The sequence below is a fragment of the Malania oleifera genome, chromosome 8 (genome assembly GCF_029873635.1).
Source record: "Malania oleifera isolate guangnan ecotype guangnan chromosome 8, ASM2987363v1, whole genome shotgun sequence".
Taxonomy (NCBI): domain Eukaryota; kingdom Viridiplantae; phylum Streptophyta; class Magnoliopsida; order Santalales; family Ximeniaceae; genus Malania; species Malania oleifera.
The window spans coordinates 23,134,462-23,152,753 of NC_080424.1; the positions used below are offsets into that span (position 1 = coordinate 23,134,462).

Sequence of the window (18,292 nt, forward strand, 5' to 3'; positions counted from 1 at the left end):
GTAAGGTTGATAAAAACACTATTTGGAATAAAATGGCAAATTCTATCATAAGGATAGCAAAAAAGGTTTTATATGAGTCCAAAGGAAGATACTCGGGTAATAAATAAAGTTGGTGGTGGGATCAAAAAGTCCAAAAAACCCGCTAAGACAAAAAGAAATTGGTATAAAATATGGCAAAATTGTAGAAATATAGAAAATCTTGAAAAGCATAAAGAAGAAAAAAGAAATGCAAAAAAAAAAAAACTATTAGTGAAGCTAAACATAGAGCTTATGATACTTTATATACTAAACTAGATACAAAAGAAGGAGAAAAGGACATTTATAAAGTTTCTAGAACTAAAGAAAGAAAAGCAAAGATTTAGGTAATGTAAAATGTATAAAGGACGAAAATGATAATTTCTTAATTAGAGAAGAAAACATAAAAGAGAGGTGGTGGAGATACAAGTTGTTTAATGAAAACCAAAATGAAAGATTGAACTTGGAAGTGACAAATGAGAAGAAGACTAAAAATAGGATATTTATTTGCAAAATTAAAGTCCTTGAAGTTAGGATGGCATTGAGAAAGATGAAAAGTGGGAAATCTATAGGACCAGATAAAATACCAATTGAAGTTTGGAAATGTTTAGGGGATAAAGGAATTATTTGGTTGACTAAACTATTCAACACTATTATAAAAACTAAGAAAATGCCAGAAGAATGGAAAAAAAGTATGTTAGTACCTTCGTGCAAAAATAAAGGCGATATTCAAAACTGTAATAACTAAAATTTCAAAAAATCAATTTAATTTTACGTTTGGGAGATCAAGAATAGATGCTATTTTTAAGAAGTTTAATGGAAAAGTTTAGGGAAAAGAAAAGGGACTTGCATATGGTTTTTATTGACCTAGAGAAAGCTTATGATAGAGTATCTAGAGAAGTTATTTGGTGGGTCTTAAAAAAAGGGAGTTTGCAGTAGATATATAGAGGTCATTAAGGAGATGTATGATAGAGTAGTGACTAGCATTATAATTGTAGGAGGAGAATCTAGAGATTTTCCAATCACAATAGGTGTACATCAAGGTACTACTTTGAGTCTTTATCTTTTTCCTTTAGTAATTGATGAACTAACTAGGAATATCCAAAATGAGATCCCTTGGTGTATATCGTTTGCAAATGATATCGTGTTGATTGATGATAGTAGGAGTGGAGTGGAATCTACGCTCGAACTTTGGAGAGTCATATTAGAGGTTAAAGGGTTTAGGATAAGTAGGAATATCATAGAATATATGAAATGTAAATTCAGTAATGTAAGGAGTAGCAATAGAGAGAAGATTAAACTTAATAATCAAGAGACTAATAGCACTCATCGATTTAGATATCTTGGATCTATTATGTAAGCTAAAGGGGAAATTGAAGAAGATGTAGTACATCGAATTAAAAAAATGGGGGAGCTTATCAGGTGTGTTGCGTGATCGTAGAATACTCTTAAAATTAAAAGGAAAGTTTTATAAGATGGCAATAAAGCCATCTATGTTTTATAATTCAGAGTGTTGGACAAATTAGAAACATGTACAAAAAATAAAAGTAGCTAAGATGCGAATGTTAAAGTGGATGAGTGGTTTAACATTGAAAGATAAAGCAAGAAATGAGCATATACGTAATAATTTAGACATAGCATCGATTGAAAACTTGGAATGAGGTAGTGAAAAAGGACTTAACAGACCTTAATCTAGTAGAAGAAAACGCTCTTGATCAGGGCAAGTGATAGAAAAGGATTCATGTAACCAACCCCACCTAATGAAACTTAAAGCTCATTGCTGTTGTATCATGAAAAAAATAAAAAATAAAAAACTTTTTTTCCTTAAAGATTGGCAAGGATATGTCTTTTGGATTCAAGACACAAAGCTTCAGCCTGCAGACAGAATTTCACTTTAGCAGTATCTGGGGTCTTAAAAATAGCAAATGGCGAATGACACAGCAGGTGGCATCCTTGTTGCTTGGAAAATGTGTTGGAGCTTGTGAGCTTTGGTTCTTTCTGCATCTCATGCTCTTTCAAACACATTGCTGACTTCTTCTTCAAGCTCCTCACATGTGTTTACAGCCTGGGGGAAGGCCCCTAAGGCTTTCCTTTTGGGGAGCTCTATGACTTCTAAGCCAAATGGAATACTACCTAGGATATAGCAAGCAACTTCAATATAATTTATCCTCATGAAAGAAACGGAGTGAATTCGAAAAGTACAAGCATGAAATAATTTCTTGACTTCATCAACTTGAAAAGCCTCATTATAGGTTCCTTTGCTTGATTCAAGGCTAGGGAGACCCCCTCTTTTTCAAGGATTGACAGATTTCATGTTATTTGTGAAGGGGAAGAACACTTCCCAAAATTCTTGCAAAAATAATTTTCAAATCCTTCTCAAAACTGCAGGAATCAGAGGGGGCCAACCCTTTTTCGCTTTGAAAACATGTGGCTAAAGCTGATGGCTTCAAAAATATGGTCAAGACTTGGTGATCCACCTTCCCAGTTGAACACCATGCTAGAAGGGTCTCTGAGAAAAGCCGAAAATTGGGAGCAGAAAAAAACACCTTTAAAGATTCATTCAAAGAAAGCTGCCATCTGTATGGACCTTAAAGAGGTGATGACAAAGAGGTAGCTCAAACTCTATCATTTGAAGATAAAATAAAATTAAAAATTCTCTCTCTAAAAGAATCTATTTGATACTATCAACGTGGAAGAGATTATTTTGAGACAAAATCTAGAACTCTTTGGCTTACGCCTTAAAGGAGGTTGAAACACAAAGTTATTCCAAAAAACAGAAGATTCAGGCGAAAATTGACAAGACACTTGGAAGTGGAAGGGGCTGTTAAAGAAGGCATTTGTAATTTTAAGAAAATCTTTACACCAACTCTGCCTCTTGGAGACCAAAGGCTGATGAAATCAATTTCAGAAAGAAAAAAAAGTACACCTGTGGCTGGAACCTCTGCTAACATAGAGGAATTATCCGTGTTCTTAAGGAATGCAATAGTGATAAATTGGTGGTCTCGATCGTTTCACTATGAGTTTCTTTCAAGATAATTGAGACATTCTTAAACCTGACATAATCAAGACCTTTGATGACTTCCAATCCTCAGGCAAATATGTAGACAGAATTAATTCAACCTTTATTGTCTTTATTCCCAAGAAGGTAGGGGCTAGCAACATCTAGGACTTTTGGCACATAAGCTTGGTGGGAAGTATTTACAAACTTATCTCCAAGGTGCTCGCCTTGAGGCTTGGGAAAGTGGATGCCTTTGTTGAAGGGAAACAAACTATGGATGCAGCCCTCATTGCCTCAAAGTGATATGGGATGATGTAGGACAAGAAGCAAGACCTTGGGAAGATCCTTGCTGGAAAATAATCAAGAAGAGTTGGATAAAGGAATTGTGGGTTAAGTTAATAGTTTATCATGTGTTTAGTTTAACTAGTAGAGTATCATGTGCATTTGGGAGCTTGTTTGTAGTATTTGTGTATTCTAGGGGTATGTTTGTAATGTAATGTAGTTTTAGTGGTTTATATGTAACTTCATGTGAAGAGGCTTTCTTATAAATAGTGTGTGAAAGCCAGGTTGTCGGCAGTTGATGAATTTGAATTGAATTGAACGTGAGTTTTCCCCCTGGTATCTCCTCTCTCCTCCCTTCCCCTTCTTTCATCTCTTCTAATTTCTCCATGGCTGCAAAACCTTGATGCTGCTCCAGCATCATTTGGTATCAAAGCCCAACCTCAGACTCATTCTTCCATTCCAATCCACCCATCTTCACCGTCTCTCTTCTCTTCTGCCTTGTTCTTCTCCCTCTGTCCTCTTCCTCTTTCTTTTCTATGTTCTGATCTCCAGTTCTGTCCATGATCCCCTGCTGCCCAGCAGCAGTCTGCCATATAATCCCCTGCTGTCAAGCAGCATTCTGCCCTCTTCTTCTTCTCTGTTTCTCATCTCCTTTTCTTCCTCTTCATGCTTCCTTCTTGTCTTCTTCTATTTCTGTTTCCCTTCCATCATTCTCTCTCTGATTCTTCTACGTTCTGAAATTTCAGTTAGAAGAAAAAAAAAACAAAAAGCAGTTCTACAGTTTCTGTTCTTCAGAAATTCCAATCGTGTCCCCAAATCTCAAACACCACTTTCCAGCAACCATCCTACAACACCACCCACACCATCAAACACATAATACACCGACACCCCTTTCCCTACAATTTCATTGCCTTCCAATCACCATAACAGCCTCACATGCCAACCAAAAGAATTCCAGCTGTTGGGCCCCTTGAATCCCCAACTTTTTGGGGATTTCCTTCACACATTGCCACCACCACTAAACTCCTCATCCCCCATTCTCCCTCAACCAAAGTTTCATTGCCAGATGTGCCTTGCCGGCGGTGCACGCACCAGCAACCTGCAACTGTGAAACTTCCAGTATTATGCCATTTCCAATCTCGCGAAAAATTGCTTCAGCCACAAAATTTGGGGTTTTATCCACAATATTTTGACCTGCAAGGAGATATTTTGATTGTGGACACAATATATGCAAGTAAACATGCAGGACAATCAATATCGAGGTGAATTGATATAGTTTTTGAGAATCTGGGAGTAAGGCTTGTGGGAAATCATGTTAAAGGCAGTTGGTCATATATAGGTGCAGCATATAATATATATATCCATAAATTCAGCAACATGGTGACAAATTATTAAAAAAAAAATGCCATTTGCCAAACTTTGGGCACAATTTCAAGCTTTTCAACACCTTTCTCAAATGCGGAGAAAAGGTTTGCATAATCATCATTGAAGGAAGATGTCCAATGAATGTGATTTCCATAAATGGAGTCACTCGAATGCAGCTTCATCCAGAACCACACCCAGAGCCTTATGTGATATCTTGGATTGATAACTCTACATGTTTGCGAGAGATGTTTGGTTCCTATCCAAATGGGTAAATATTAGGCTAATGTTTGGCGTGATATCGTACGTATGAACATTGGCACGTATGAACATTGGCCATGTACTCCATGTTTCTCCTTGGTTGGATGATTTAAAGGCGACTCAAGAACATAAGAACACATATGTCTTCCACTATAATGGAAAGAATATCATTTTGAAGCCTGCTCTACCAACCAACTAAGGCAAGGAATCTAAGATTATTGATCACCTCAAAGTTACTCAACTTGAAGACACTACAAGTAAGGCAATGAAAGTGTTTTAAAACATACAAAGTCTTTTAAACATTCCTATTGTAGAGTTTCATTGAAGCTAGTTCTCAAGTCAAGTCTATGGTGTTGTCAATGGAACGTGGTTTCTTGTCTCATTCAAGTGCTAGCTTTCGAAGATTCCAAGTTTGCTTCTCCCTTTTGATCCTCCAACATTTCAAAATCCAAGACCAATTTTTTTCAAACTGGTGTTGATGTAGGACAAGAAGCAAGACCTTGGGAAGATCCTTGCTGGAAATGCTGGAAAATAATTAAGATGAGTTGGATCAAGGAATTGTTGGGTTAAGTTGGCAGTTTATTATGTGTTTAGTTTAACTAGTAGGGTATTATGTGCATTTGGGGGCCTGTTTGTAGTATTTGTGTATTCTGGGGGTATATTTGTAATGTAATGTAGTTTTTGGAGTTTATATGTAATTTCATGTGAAGAGGATTTCTTATTAATAGTGTGTGAAAGCCATGCTGTAGGCAGTTGTTGATGAATTGATTTGAATTGAACATGAGTTTTTCCCTAATATCTCCTCTCTCCTTCCTTTCCCTTCATTCCTCTCTTCTAATTTCTCCATGGCTGCAGAAACTTGATGCTGTCCCTGCATCAGGAGATTATCTGCAACCGGGATACGGAGAAAATCTTTTTTACCATGTGTGCTGGAAGTTCCACCTTCACACACTTAAAAATGGGTTTAGAGGACTTGTGGTGCAAGTGGAACAAGCAATGCATCACAACAACAGTCCTCTCCATTCTTATCAATGGCTGCCCAAGTGGTCCCCCCAACCCCTCCCGAGGTTAGCGAAAAGGGGGAAACTACCTCTACTTTTCATACCGGTTATGAAGATCCTTGGTGTGCTGCTAAATAAAGACACTAATGGCGAGCAACTTTAGGGTACTAAAAATCAGTAGAAATGACCCATTGATGGAAATTTCTCATCGCCCTTTAGCAGATAACGCCATTTTTTTATGGCAGATTGCCAGCATGTTCTGAATTTAAGATATATCCCTCTTTGTTTCAAGGCACTTTTGGGGCTTGCAAATCTTGGTAAAAGTGGACTTATCCTTATTAGAGATATGCCTCATGATTCTTTCCTTGCACAAATTTTTGCTGTAAGTTGAGGGCCTTCCCTATGAAATATCTTGAGCTGCCTCTCAAAGAAAAGTACAAAGAAAAAAAAAAATGGGATCCCATTGTTCAGAAATTTGAAAAAGAACTTGGTGGTTGGAAGAGAAATTACCTATCAAAAGGTGGAAGACTCAACCTCATCAAGAGCACTCTCTCAAATGTCGTAGAAAACTACATGTCCCTCTTTCCCATCCATATATTACTGGCTAAAATACTGGAAGACATTCAAAAAAGATTCCTTTCAGGCAGCGCAGGGATGTTTTCAAGTATCAGTCAAAAATGGAAGGTAATCAAACAACTCCCTCATGTTGAAGGGTCAGGCATTAAATTGGAGAAAAGCCTCTACAAGAGAATAATCATTGTGACTAAATATGGCCTTGAGCATAATGGTTGGATCTCTAAATAAATGCATGGACCTTTTGGGGTGGGGTCTAGGAAGTGGATGTAGAAGGGTTGCCATAATTTTTGCTTTCTTCAATCAGCTGTGTTCTGTGTCCCTGATGCCCCTCAACATCTTTTGGTCCGTGTGGAAGAAAAGTAATAGAACTTTTAAAGAGTTGGCCATGTTGCTTATCATGCTCAAGAACAGATGGCTGGCCACTTTCACTTATTACTTTGGGGGATTGTATATGCTAGGTATTTTTTGGGGTGCGTTTGGTTTTTGGTACCAAGATATTCCCATGGAATGACTTTCTCAAGAATCTCATATGTAGGAATCGGATGCCAACCTAATGGGAATATTTTTGTTCAGCTCGCATTATAACATTTCCATAATTTACATAGGATGCCTCTGTCAGTATTCAATTCAACATGGAACCATAAGAAGCATTTCAACAAAATTGCCATTATATCCTTAACTATGTATGAACAATACGGGGAAAATAGACATATTTCTTCCACAAAAACCTATTAAGGTGATCTTTGGTAATTGGGAATCAACTCTAGAAATCTGAATCTGAATATTTGATTCCCATTCTTAACATTTATTTTACAGTAATCTCATTCTGATTCCCATTCCATGCAGGAATGGGATTCCCTTTTTTGCCTACTTTTTGGATCTTGTCTCTTACTCAGGAATCAAATCCTGATTCCTAAAAACACAATATTTATTACCCTACTCATTATAATGCATATACATACATATATACACGTACGCTTACATATTATAATATGATACATAACATAATATAATATAATATAGTATATATTACATAATTTTAAAAATAATATTTTTTTAATAACAAAAGAAGATACCATTAATAGAAAGAGAATTTACAAGAGGGAGAATAAGAAATATCCCAAGACAACCTGAGACACTCCAAGACTGAACAAAAAACATAAAAAATGCCCAAGGAAAAAATTTTCCAGTCAACATGTTCCTCCAATCTCTTTGCAGCTCCTGAAAGCTTGCTTCCATATAAAATCCATACCCAACATACCGCAAAGAGGCCAAATACTTTATTTTTTTCCCAAACCCACATCTGATTTAACTTTTTCCCTGAAAATATCTGAGTATTACGTTCAATCCACAAAGCCCATAATACTGAAAAAAGCCACACTTCCATAAAGTTGCCGTCCTTCCTTCTACCAAAACCTACGAAGGTTATTTTTAAAAATTCTTCCATTGAGGGAGGGCAAACCCAGCTTTCCCCCATAACGCCAAAAAGCATATTCCAAATACTCCAAGAAAATTCAAATTGCAAAAAGTGAGAAGTTGTATCAGAGTTCTTCTAATAGAGCACACATACATTGGGAGAGAGAGCTTTCATACTTCATAGGCCTCCTAATTTACAACAAGTTATTGGCATTTATCTTATTAAGCACAACCAACCAAGTGGAAGCCTTTATTTTAGGGGGAACCTTAGCCTCCCAAATAGTAGAGTATAGCGAGGAAGAAGAGTTGGAATGCATCGAAAATTCAAAAAAAAATATTTGTAAGAAAATAAACCTAACTAGTCCAAAGGCCAAGAACAAACATCCCTCTCCGAAGAAAGATTACTCCCACTCTATTAAGATAACAAAGATGACAATTCAACCATCTCCCTATCATTCAAAGGTCTTCGAAAATGAAGATTCCAGGAAGCCAAAGGACTACTCAAATTCACCAACAAAAAGAGAAACAGCTTTATTTTGCTCAGAACTTAGATGAAATAGACGAGGGAAATAAGTAGAAAACGATGCATTTCCCAGCCAAGGGTATTTTTCCAAACACCAATATGAGAACCCCTCCACACCTCAAGTTTAGTGTGAGGGCTGAAAGAAGGATAAATCAGAGAAATTGATCTCCACAGGCTCCCCAAAGAACATTTTAAATTAGCATTAGTATCCCACCCATTCTCATCCATCCCTAACTTACTTCTTATTACTTTATGCCAAAGGGACGATTCTTCTAAAGGGAAGCGCCATAGCCATTTAGCTAGAAGAGTGGTGTTATTAGACACCAACTTCCCAAGAGCCAAACCACCCCCCCCCCCCCCTCCTTTTTAGATCCACAAACCTCACTCCAACTCACTAAATGGTCCCTAAGACTCTCCCTGCCGAAACCACAAAAACTCTCTCATTATCCTCTCAAGCTTGCTAGTAATCCTCATCAGAATCTTAAAGACAAACAGGAAATATAATGAGATGCTAGCAAGACAAGCCTGAATCAAACTAATTCTACCCCCAAGAGAAAACAGGACTCCCTTCCAACCATCTCATCTCTTCATCACCCTTTCACCAGGCTCCAAAAATCTATAGTTCCAGGGTTACCCCCCAAAAGGACACCTAAGTATGTCAAAGGCCAATCCAAAATACAGCACACCATTTCGTTAGCCCACTCCTTATCACACTTAACTAGCACATCCATAGCTTCTAAACAACTCTTCCTCACATTTATTTTGAGCCCAGACACCCTTTTGAAAATATGAATAATACCCAAAATACTCCTAAAGAGAGACTACGATCATTTAAAAGAAAAGGATGTCATCAGCGAATTGGAGATACGATACCCCTCTCCACTGCCCTAACCAAAACATCTACTACAAGAACAAACAAAAAAGGGGATAAAGGATCTCCTTGTCTAATACCCCTCAAAGCACAAAACCAAGATTTAGACACCACCAACCCCTCTCTCCCCACTTCTAGACCTCTAACCAAACCCCTCTCCCCTGCCCTAACCACCATCCTACTCAAAGCATTTGCTACAAGAACAAATAAAAAAGGGGATAAAGGGTCTCCTTGTCTGATACTTCTCGAAGCACCAAACCAAGATTTAGACTCATTATTCACAATTACCAAAAACCAAACATTAAATAGACGACCCCTGGTCCAACGATGCCAATGCACACCAAAACCCTTTCTCGTAAAAACTATCCAAAAAAATCCAACTCACTCTATTGTAGGCTTTCTCAAAATAAAGTTTAAAGACGAACCCCCTCTTCTTATTCTTACGAATGTCCTCCGCCATCTCATTGGCAACTAAACTATCCACTATCTGCTCCACCCCTTCCCAGTGAATGCGCTTTGAGCACTAGAGATGGTATCATCAAGCACCGAACTCAACCTATTAGCTGAAACTTTAGTAACAATCTTATACACACTAGATTATGATCTCATTAAATACAAATACATAAAATAATATATTTTAATATAAATAATAAACCATCATTGTTAATAATGATATCATTGTTAAATTTTAAAAATAATATTAATATTACTATATCATTAAATATAAATATATAAAATAATATAATTAAACCATCATTATTAATAATAGAATTTAGTAATGATATAGTATACAAAAGAACATTATACCATTGTATAATAAATATACTCAGGTGCACATATATTTTAATAAAAAATTATATGTATATATATATATATATATTACATAAATTTAAAAATAATATTAACATAATATATATTACACAAATCTACAAAATAATACTAATATTATGATATCATAATATTATATATATATATAAATATAATAATATTTTTATATAGTACTATAACTATTATTATGATTACTTATATTATATATAATAAAATTGTAACACAAAATAAAAGAATGGTATTGATATAATTATGGTGTGATTATTGATTAATTATATTATTATTTATAATGTTATAAATAAAATAAATTATTTATTATTATATCAATTATAAATATATAATACATATGACATAAATCTACAAAATAATACCCGCATATGTATTATAATATAATATTATATTATATTATATATAATGTACATTACACAAATTTTAAAAATAATATTAATAAAATATATAATATATATACATATGACGTAAATCTACAAAATAATAATAATATTATGATATCATTGATATTATAAATATAAAATAATATTTTTAATATATAATATTATAACTATTATTATGAATACTTATATTATATGTAATCAAATTATAACACAAAAAATAATAGAATAGTATTAAATTATAAAATATTATGATAGAATTGTGGTACGATAATTTAATATATTATGATATAATCTTAAAATAAGATAAAAATATTAATTATTAATATCATTGATACAAATATATAAAACTAAAATTTAATAATGATATAATATACAAGAGAATATAATACTATCGTGTAATAAAATATAATGCTATGGTTATTGTATTATTATATCATTATTTTATATTAAATAACAAATTATGTTATAATATTATAATATATGAGATTTATGTTTACATATAATAAATTACATATTAAAATATAATAAATATAAAATTTAAGATAAAATATAATATTAGCAATATAGTTAGAACAAAAAACTGATAACAAAAAATATGATAAAATATAGTATGCAAAGTATAATCAAGTACATGATTATCAAAATGATTTTACTACAAAAAATTATTTATTGTATAAGTAAAATAATATTATTTAAAAATTATATCTTTATAATATTATTATTCCACATAAAATTAATTGAATAAATTTTTTATACTATAATGTCATAATTGATAAACTAGATTCATTTACGATTCTTATGTCAATATAACCACACACACTAATAAAATTTCGATTCCGATTCCATGTTGAACCAAACATAAGGGAGGAATCTAACATTCAGTTTCCAATTCCAATGGATTCCAGTTCCGATTCCAGCTATGAACTGAATGCTGCCTCAATATATCTACCAAATTAAATCCATGTTGTAAAAAGTTCAACTATAATAACAAAAACTTCAACGAATAATATACTCCAATTAACCAAAATAATGGAGCAATATGATTTCAAAATTTCCAAATATTATGTTCGATCGTTAAAACATCTTAGTAATTTTTTTAGATTTTTCTTTACTTATATTTTTAGTATTATAATAATTCATTATTATAGACAAAAATATAACACATAATACTAACATATTACAAAGGCATTACTCTCCAAGCACCCAAAACAGTGGGGACAATTTAGTCACAAAAGTAAGATTCCAATAGGAATAGGATTCTCATGAAACTTATTCATGGCCCAGGTTTTGTGGGAATCCTTCATTCCCATAAGGGGGCGTTTCGTTTGCAGCATCTTTCAAAATTCCCAAGAATGCATGCCCATGGCCCATGGCATCTCATTCCCACATTTGTTTGGGCACCAGAATTTGATGTGGCAGGCATCTCAAAATCATGACAAGGAATGAAAGATTCTCACAAAACATTGGCATCCCTATTCCCACCCTCCTGATCGACAATTCCCATGGAAATCCTACTTTTTGCGACTAAATTGCCCTCACTACTTTGGCTGACATCAATTCCCCCATAATATATAGTATTGCTGCATGCTATTATTATATTTAAAACAATAAATCATTCACAAAAATAAAAGTAGCAATAATATTATTATTATGCTATAACAATATAATATAATGGTTAAAATCTACCAACTATTTTAGTTAATTAGATTACTACGTGTTGAATTTTATGTTTAGTTTATAATGATTGAAAGTTTTAGGACATGGATTTAGTTAGGTACAATTCTTACTATGTTGTTGAGCTAAAAATATAATTCTTCATATATTATTTATATACACATCAAGGATACAATAGTAATCTTCTTGAAATGTTGGCCTGAATTCCCATGTTTAACTGAACACTCTTATGGGCATCCTATATACATTTTAGGAACCTTACAGCGCAAACCAAACAAAAATATTATGATAAGCAGGCTTCCCCCATCCCCAGGAATAATATTCCTGGGAATGTCATTTGAAAGTTGCAAAACAAACAACCCATAAATTTTAAGATTTCTGCCACGTCAAATTTCAACGCCTAAACCTTGGGAATGACCTTGGAGATGTTGAAAGATGCACTGAATGTTCCATTACCGTTTTGGACTTTTTAGAAATTTTTCATTGTTAGCCATTCATGTCTTTTGTTCTTTTTGTTGTAACTGAGTAGCACCTACCTTCAAATGAAATCTTCCTTTTTACTAATCAAATAAAATTTAAAAATTAAAAATATGGCTTGTAAAAGTAACACGGTTTTTATTAGTTGTGTTTTTGTCTAGTTTCCTTTTCTCCTCTATTTCTAGGCAACTGAAATAAGAATTCCTTTTTGATCAAGCAACCATTACCATAATATAAGCATCAACATGCAATAACTTACAATGTTAAATGTACAAACCTCTACATGTGTCTCATCAATCTTACGCTTTTGGTGCCGTGTCATTTTCAAGCCAGTTACCTGAAAAGTAAAAAGCAAGTCAACAAATCCTCTTAGTCAGGTTTCATTTTATTAAATGGAAATTTATTGTCTACAAATTTTTCCAGTTCCCAATCAGTTAACAGAAAAGTTTTTTCAAGATACAGAAAAAAAATTTATTAAGGAGAAGGTACAATATCTAAGTTTAGAAAAAGAAACTTGTCTATAACAAGCCTATTAAAAACTACTAAATATTTGGAAAAGCAAGGAACATATAAGAAGGAAAAGCATCCATGTGAGTTTCTCAAACAGAGAACCACATACAGGACATCCTTCAAAGAACCTCTCTGCCTAATCTAAGAAGAGGGCAAAGCAAATTATATTTCCAAATACAATGGATTTATAGCATAATTATAAATCTTAGATATTTGTGTGTGTATAGACTAGCATACAAAAAAAAAATACCTTGTCTTCCACCTTTTCATCAATGACAGTCTCCACCGAATTAAGATCAAGCTGTTCAAGCTTAACCCACTCATCAAGCCTTCTATTGACTGAAAAGAACAAGCAAAATCATGGCAAAATTGAACAAAAGCTTGGAAAATGGAACAATAACAAATTAACAATACAACAATTATTAATTCACAACATACAAAATGTAGAACAATTGGTGCATGACTGCTAGTGCCATGTGAGCTTTGAGGCATGCAATGCGAATTCATCATGTTTTAAATTTGCGACACTTTTTGGCAATCTTGTAATCTTAACGTCTTTCAGTTACACGATTTTTCCTATTTTCGCAGCATTTTTATATTTATATTTTTTTAAATAGTAGACGAATGGATTCTAGGATTTTATTTATTAGGAAAGAAGTGTCTTATAATTATTTACATTTCCTGATTTTATTTTCGTGATTTACCAAGAATATTAGGGCTATAAATGTATGATTTTAATATGTTTTTATCTAAAGTAGAAGATTATGAATTAAAAATTAAGTTGTTGGGGTTTATCACTTTGTGTAATGACATGAGACTTCATTTGGTTTGCGGAATTAGTGTTGGAAAGGACTCATTTTTGTCTATATAAAAGAGGGCAAATCAAATACGGAGAGAACTCTAATTCCCATTAAATAGAATGGTGATTCATCCTCTTGCACATAGGAATCACAAAAGAATCACCATTCAATTCCATTCGTCCTGATTCTCCTCTTTAAAATGCAATTATAAACCCCCCCAGTAAATAATAAATCCAAAAAACACACACACGCACACAAGCTTACTATCTCTCAGCCACTACGAATGATGGTGACGATACAGATCAAACTTTCTAAAGGAATTTCTATGAACAGATGTCGAGGAGAGGAGAGATCAATTGGTTAAGTGGGAGGTGGAGTGTAGGTAAAAGGAGGAGGGAGGGTTGGGTCTGGGTCATACACACTGCCCTTTTCGCTAAATGGTTGTGGTTATAACCAGGGAGGTGAACTATTTTTTGGCAAAAAGTTATAAAAAGAAAATTTGACTTGCAAGATAATGGTGGGATCCTTATTTGGACTAGATAATTGTGGGATCCTTATTTGGACTTCAAAAGTTCTTCTTTGAGGATCATTTTTCGCACATTAACCTTTTTCTTCCATTAACAAAGCTTCAATTGGGCATAGGTAATAGTGTTCAGCGCCATTATCCTGCTCCTTTGCTCAATTGCATCGTCTTTCTTCTCCCTACAACGATGTGATGACATCTTTCATTGTTCTTGAGAAGGATCCCTTTTCTAGGGATTTTGAATTTAGAAAGGATTTAAACAATAGAGAATTGGAGGAGCTGTCTTCTTGGCTCATTGTGCTGAAGCACTCTTTTTATCTCTAGTAGGAGTGATGGTAGAATTTGGAGTTCGGATTCATCAAGAGTTTTATTAATTAAAGCCAATGTGTGTTCCTTCTAAGAAAAAAAAAAAGGCTTTTCTTTGGCCGGTGGCTCTTAATAGAGTCTATTGCATAGAATTAGCGTTCTAAAGCTTTGTATCCAAATAAGAGTGTCTCATGAGCAAGAGTAGCTCAAAGGAAGGATACATCTCATTTGTTTCTGCACTTTACATTTTAATGGGGTTGTGGAATGCACTATTTGGAGTCATTAATAAAGTGTGGATTGGTCACAAGTCAGGGAGGAGTTATTGACTTTCTTTTGTCAGTTTTTGGAAGGGTAAGGAAGTTAAGAGGCTGTGGAGGTGTGCTCTTCTATCCTTGGTTGAGCAAATGCCTCTCCAAGGCCAGATTTGTTCTGCACTGTCTTAATAGTTATATACTATTGACAACAAGAACAGAGGCCCAAGCAGTTAAGTACTTAAGTAGTATATGTTCAAAGGATTCAGCATTTTCCTCGCACAAAAATAATATCTTTTAAATTAAGGAATACTCATTTTTCAACATTTGTTAATAGTAAGGATCTTACCAAGTGTTGCCTCCAAAACATAAAAAATAAAAACAAATAAATAAATAAAAGCAGCCTCTGTTGGGGCTAGTTATATCTGAATTGGTTTCCTCGGGAAATTGGTTGCTGTAGGAGAAATAAGTTTCTTGTACGGTGAGCTAACTATAAAGCTCTGAACCTTGTAGAAATAAAGTTTTCGGCTTATTTTTTCTAAGAATAATAAGATAGTTCCCAGAGATTCATATTATTAGGCTGCCTGGTTTAAACTTTAAAGGATGTTATTCATCATAACTTTTACCATTTGAAACTTTTGGGTGGTGCTCCTTAGATTACCTAAGTTCCTACTTCCCATCATTCAAAATTATTCAAGGCCCTGGCTTATTAGTTATTATAGGTTCTTACTTCTACATTTATCTAATTTGGGAATGATGACCCATAAATGCCCTAGAAAATTTCAAAAGGAATCCAAAACCATTGTAAACCAAAAATCCATATTTCTTAAATCTTGCTTCTTATTATTAAAAAAAGAAAAAATCTAAACCCCAAATTTAAAATATATTTCTCTTTTTGGTGGGTCCAAGTCAGTGTTCACAGGAAAAATAAAAAAGTAAACTATTCAGCAAACTAGAATGTCCCACATCAAGATGGGATGGATTTCAATAGGGGTTTATATAGAAATTATTGAATAAGCATTAGTAATTTGATCTTAATTGGTTGAATTAGCAGTTATGCAGGTTACTCAATTTATTCATAATTTGATATCAGGGCATTACAATGTCGCAGAATAATTCTACTAAATTTATAATTTGCGAAGATATTAGCATTAAATAGCAATTTTCCCACGTTGGTTGCAAAGGAAAAAGGCATAAAATGAAAGAAAATTCAACTCTGGAGCATAAAATCTGCACTCTATCAAACCTCAGAAAACAAACAAAAAAAACCCTAAACGTAATCCTAATAAGGAATTTTTACTAATTCGAAGTTCTGAAAACAAACACAAACCCTAACTCTAACCTTAACCCGAACCCTAATTCTAAAGACACGAACTGAAAACTAAGGGGACAGATTAACGATTCTTACATTCCGTGTAATGAATGTAGTACTCGTAGTCATTGGGCCCACCGGTCTGCAATCTCCGCCTCTCGATGACCTTGACCGGGTGAAATTTTCCGTCCCTCCAACGGCACATGACTCGTGTACCCACCTCTAGAGGCAGCACACACGCCTTCCTCTTCTTCGACGCGTCAGTTTCCGGTATCATTCCGGGATGATCATAGGCTGGCAAGGGGACTAGTTCGCCGGCGGGGAGGTGCTGGTCGCCTTCGCACGGTTGGGAGTTGGAGCCGTTCTGCACACACGTTGGTGCTCCTATCGAACCCATGGTGTTGGTTTTTTGAGAGATAATGCGAGCAGTCGGACTAAAATGCAAGCAGGCGTTGCGCACGTGCTGCGGTTGCGCACATCAACAGTCTTCCCCTCGTGTCATTAACCGCTAGACATCGATTCTTTATTTTTAAAATTTTGAAAATTAGTCGAGAATTAAAAGAATATTTCAGGTCGGTTGATACCCGCCCAAAAATTAAAGAATAAAAATAAGAAACAAAAATCAAAAACAGAAATAGGCCTATTTGATTAATATTTATAAAATTAATGTAAATTAAAAACTTAATTAAAAAATACTCAGTTTCATCTTAAAATCAAAATATTATACAAATTTTATTAAAATTATAAAATTATAAGTAATATGCATTAAAAAATTAATATAATAAAAATCAATTTTATTATAATTATTTTACTTCCAAAATTTACTTTATAATTAAAATTTTATTGAACATGATAATTGAAAAATAGTAAAGGTATTTTATAATTATTTTTATTATTTTTTGAAAAAAATTATGTATATTTTTATTTTAATTATATTCAATTTTTATGGTCATTTAATTTTGATTTTAATTTAAAAGTGTATAAAAATGAATAATTTAATCAAAAAAATTATTTTTGGATATTAAAATTTCTAACAACTGGTTCTCAAAACAACTAAAAATCATAAAATCTAATTTTCAATTTTTTGGAAAGTGGCTGAAAAACATCGATAAAAACAGAAAATTGACAATACAAACAAATACCTTTTTATAATTTGTTTTTTCACTGTGAAAAAGTAGAAACAAAAAAAGGAAACAACAACAATACCAAATAAACCCTCAATTATTAAGTTTTAATTTTATGCATTTTTTAGAAAATGATGGTAGAAAAAAATAAAGAGAAACTAGGTGGTGTTTGATAATTGAAAATTAATTTGACAAATTGGGATTGAAATGATTGATTCTCATTCTTAGCATTTATTTTACAGTAATCACATTCCAATTTTCATTCCTTACATGAATGAAATCTCTCCTTTTTGCCTACTTTTTTTTATTTCTATCTGTTATTTCAAAATTAAATTCTAATTCCTAAAAATAAAATATTTAGTACCCTACTTATTATAACTAGCCATGGATGTGTCTACTCCATGGCTTTCCCTTTTTTTAAATTTTTGTAAAAAAATTATAAAACAACAAACAATTAAATAATATAAGATTATTTTTGAATAGTTGTAGATAATTATAATGGTATCATGGGATAATTATGAGTAGTTATAAAGATAAATTTGACATAATTATAAGGGTATTTTGGAATAATTGTGGATAGTCAAAAGAATATTTTGAAATAATCGCTAGTAGTTATAAAAATAAATTTGACATTTTTTTTAAGACACCAAAGAGAGAATCTCCTTTATAGTATTAGAGATTAGAGATTAGAGATGCATAGACTTATATACATACATGTGCATCTACATAATTCTTGACTTTTTGAATCTGATCTCTGTTTTGATGCTAACAAAACACTTGGAACTAATGT

General features: G+C 33.4%; 1 protein-coding gene across 2 annotated transcripts in view; it reads right to left on the reverse strand.

Annotated features, from left to right (window-relative positions):
• The window catches only part of LOC131162281 (histone acetyltransferase of the MYST family 1-like), a 42,460-nt gene extending 25,565 nt beyond the window's left edge, over positions 1-16,895 (reverse strand). Inside the window, exons 1-3 of one of the 2 annotated variants that reach the window (XM_058118590.1) lie at positions 16,475-16,895; positions 13,437-13,525; positions 12,954-13,013 (exon numbers count right to left, since the gene is read on the reverse strand). In XM_058118590.1, the coding sequence (XP_057974573.1) occupies positions 12,954-13,013; positions 13,437-13,525; positions 16,475-16,775 (450 nt within the window). In that variant the 5' untranslated portion in view covers positions 16,776-16,895. Of the gene's footprint in view, positions 1-12,935; positions 13,014-13,436; positions 13,526-16,474 lie in introns of both variants that reach the window. The other variant, XM_058118589.1, reaches the window with a different exon arrangement.
• Positions 16,896-18,292: the final 1,397 nt, after the last annotated feature.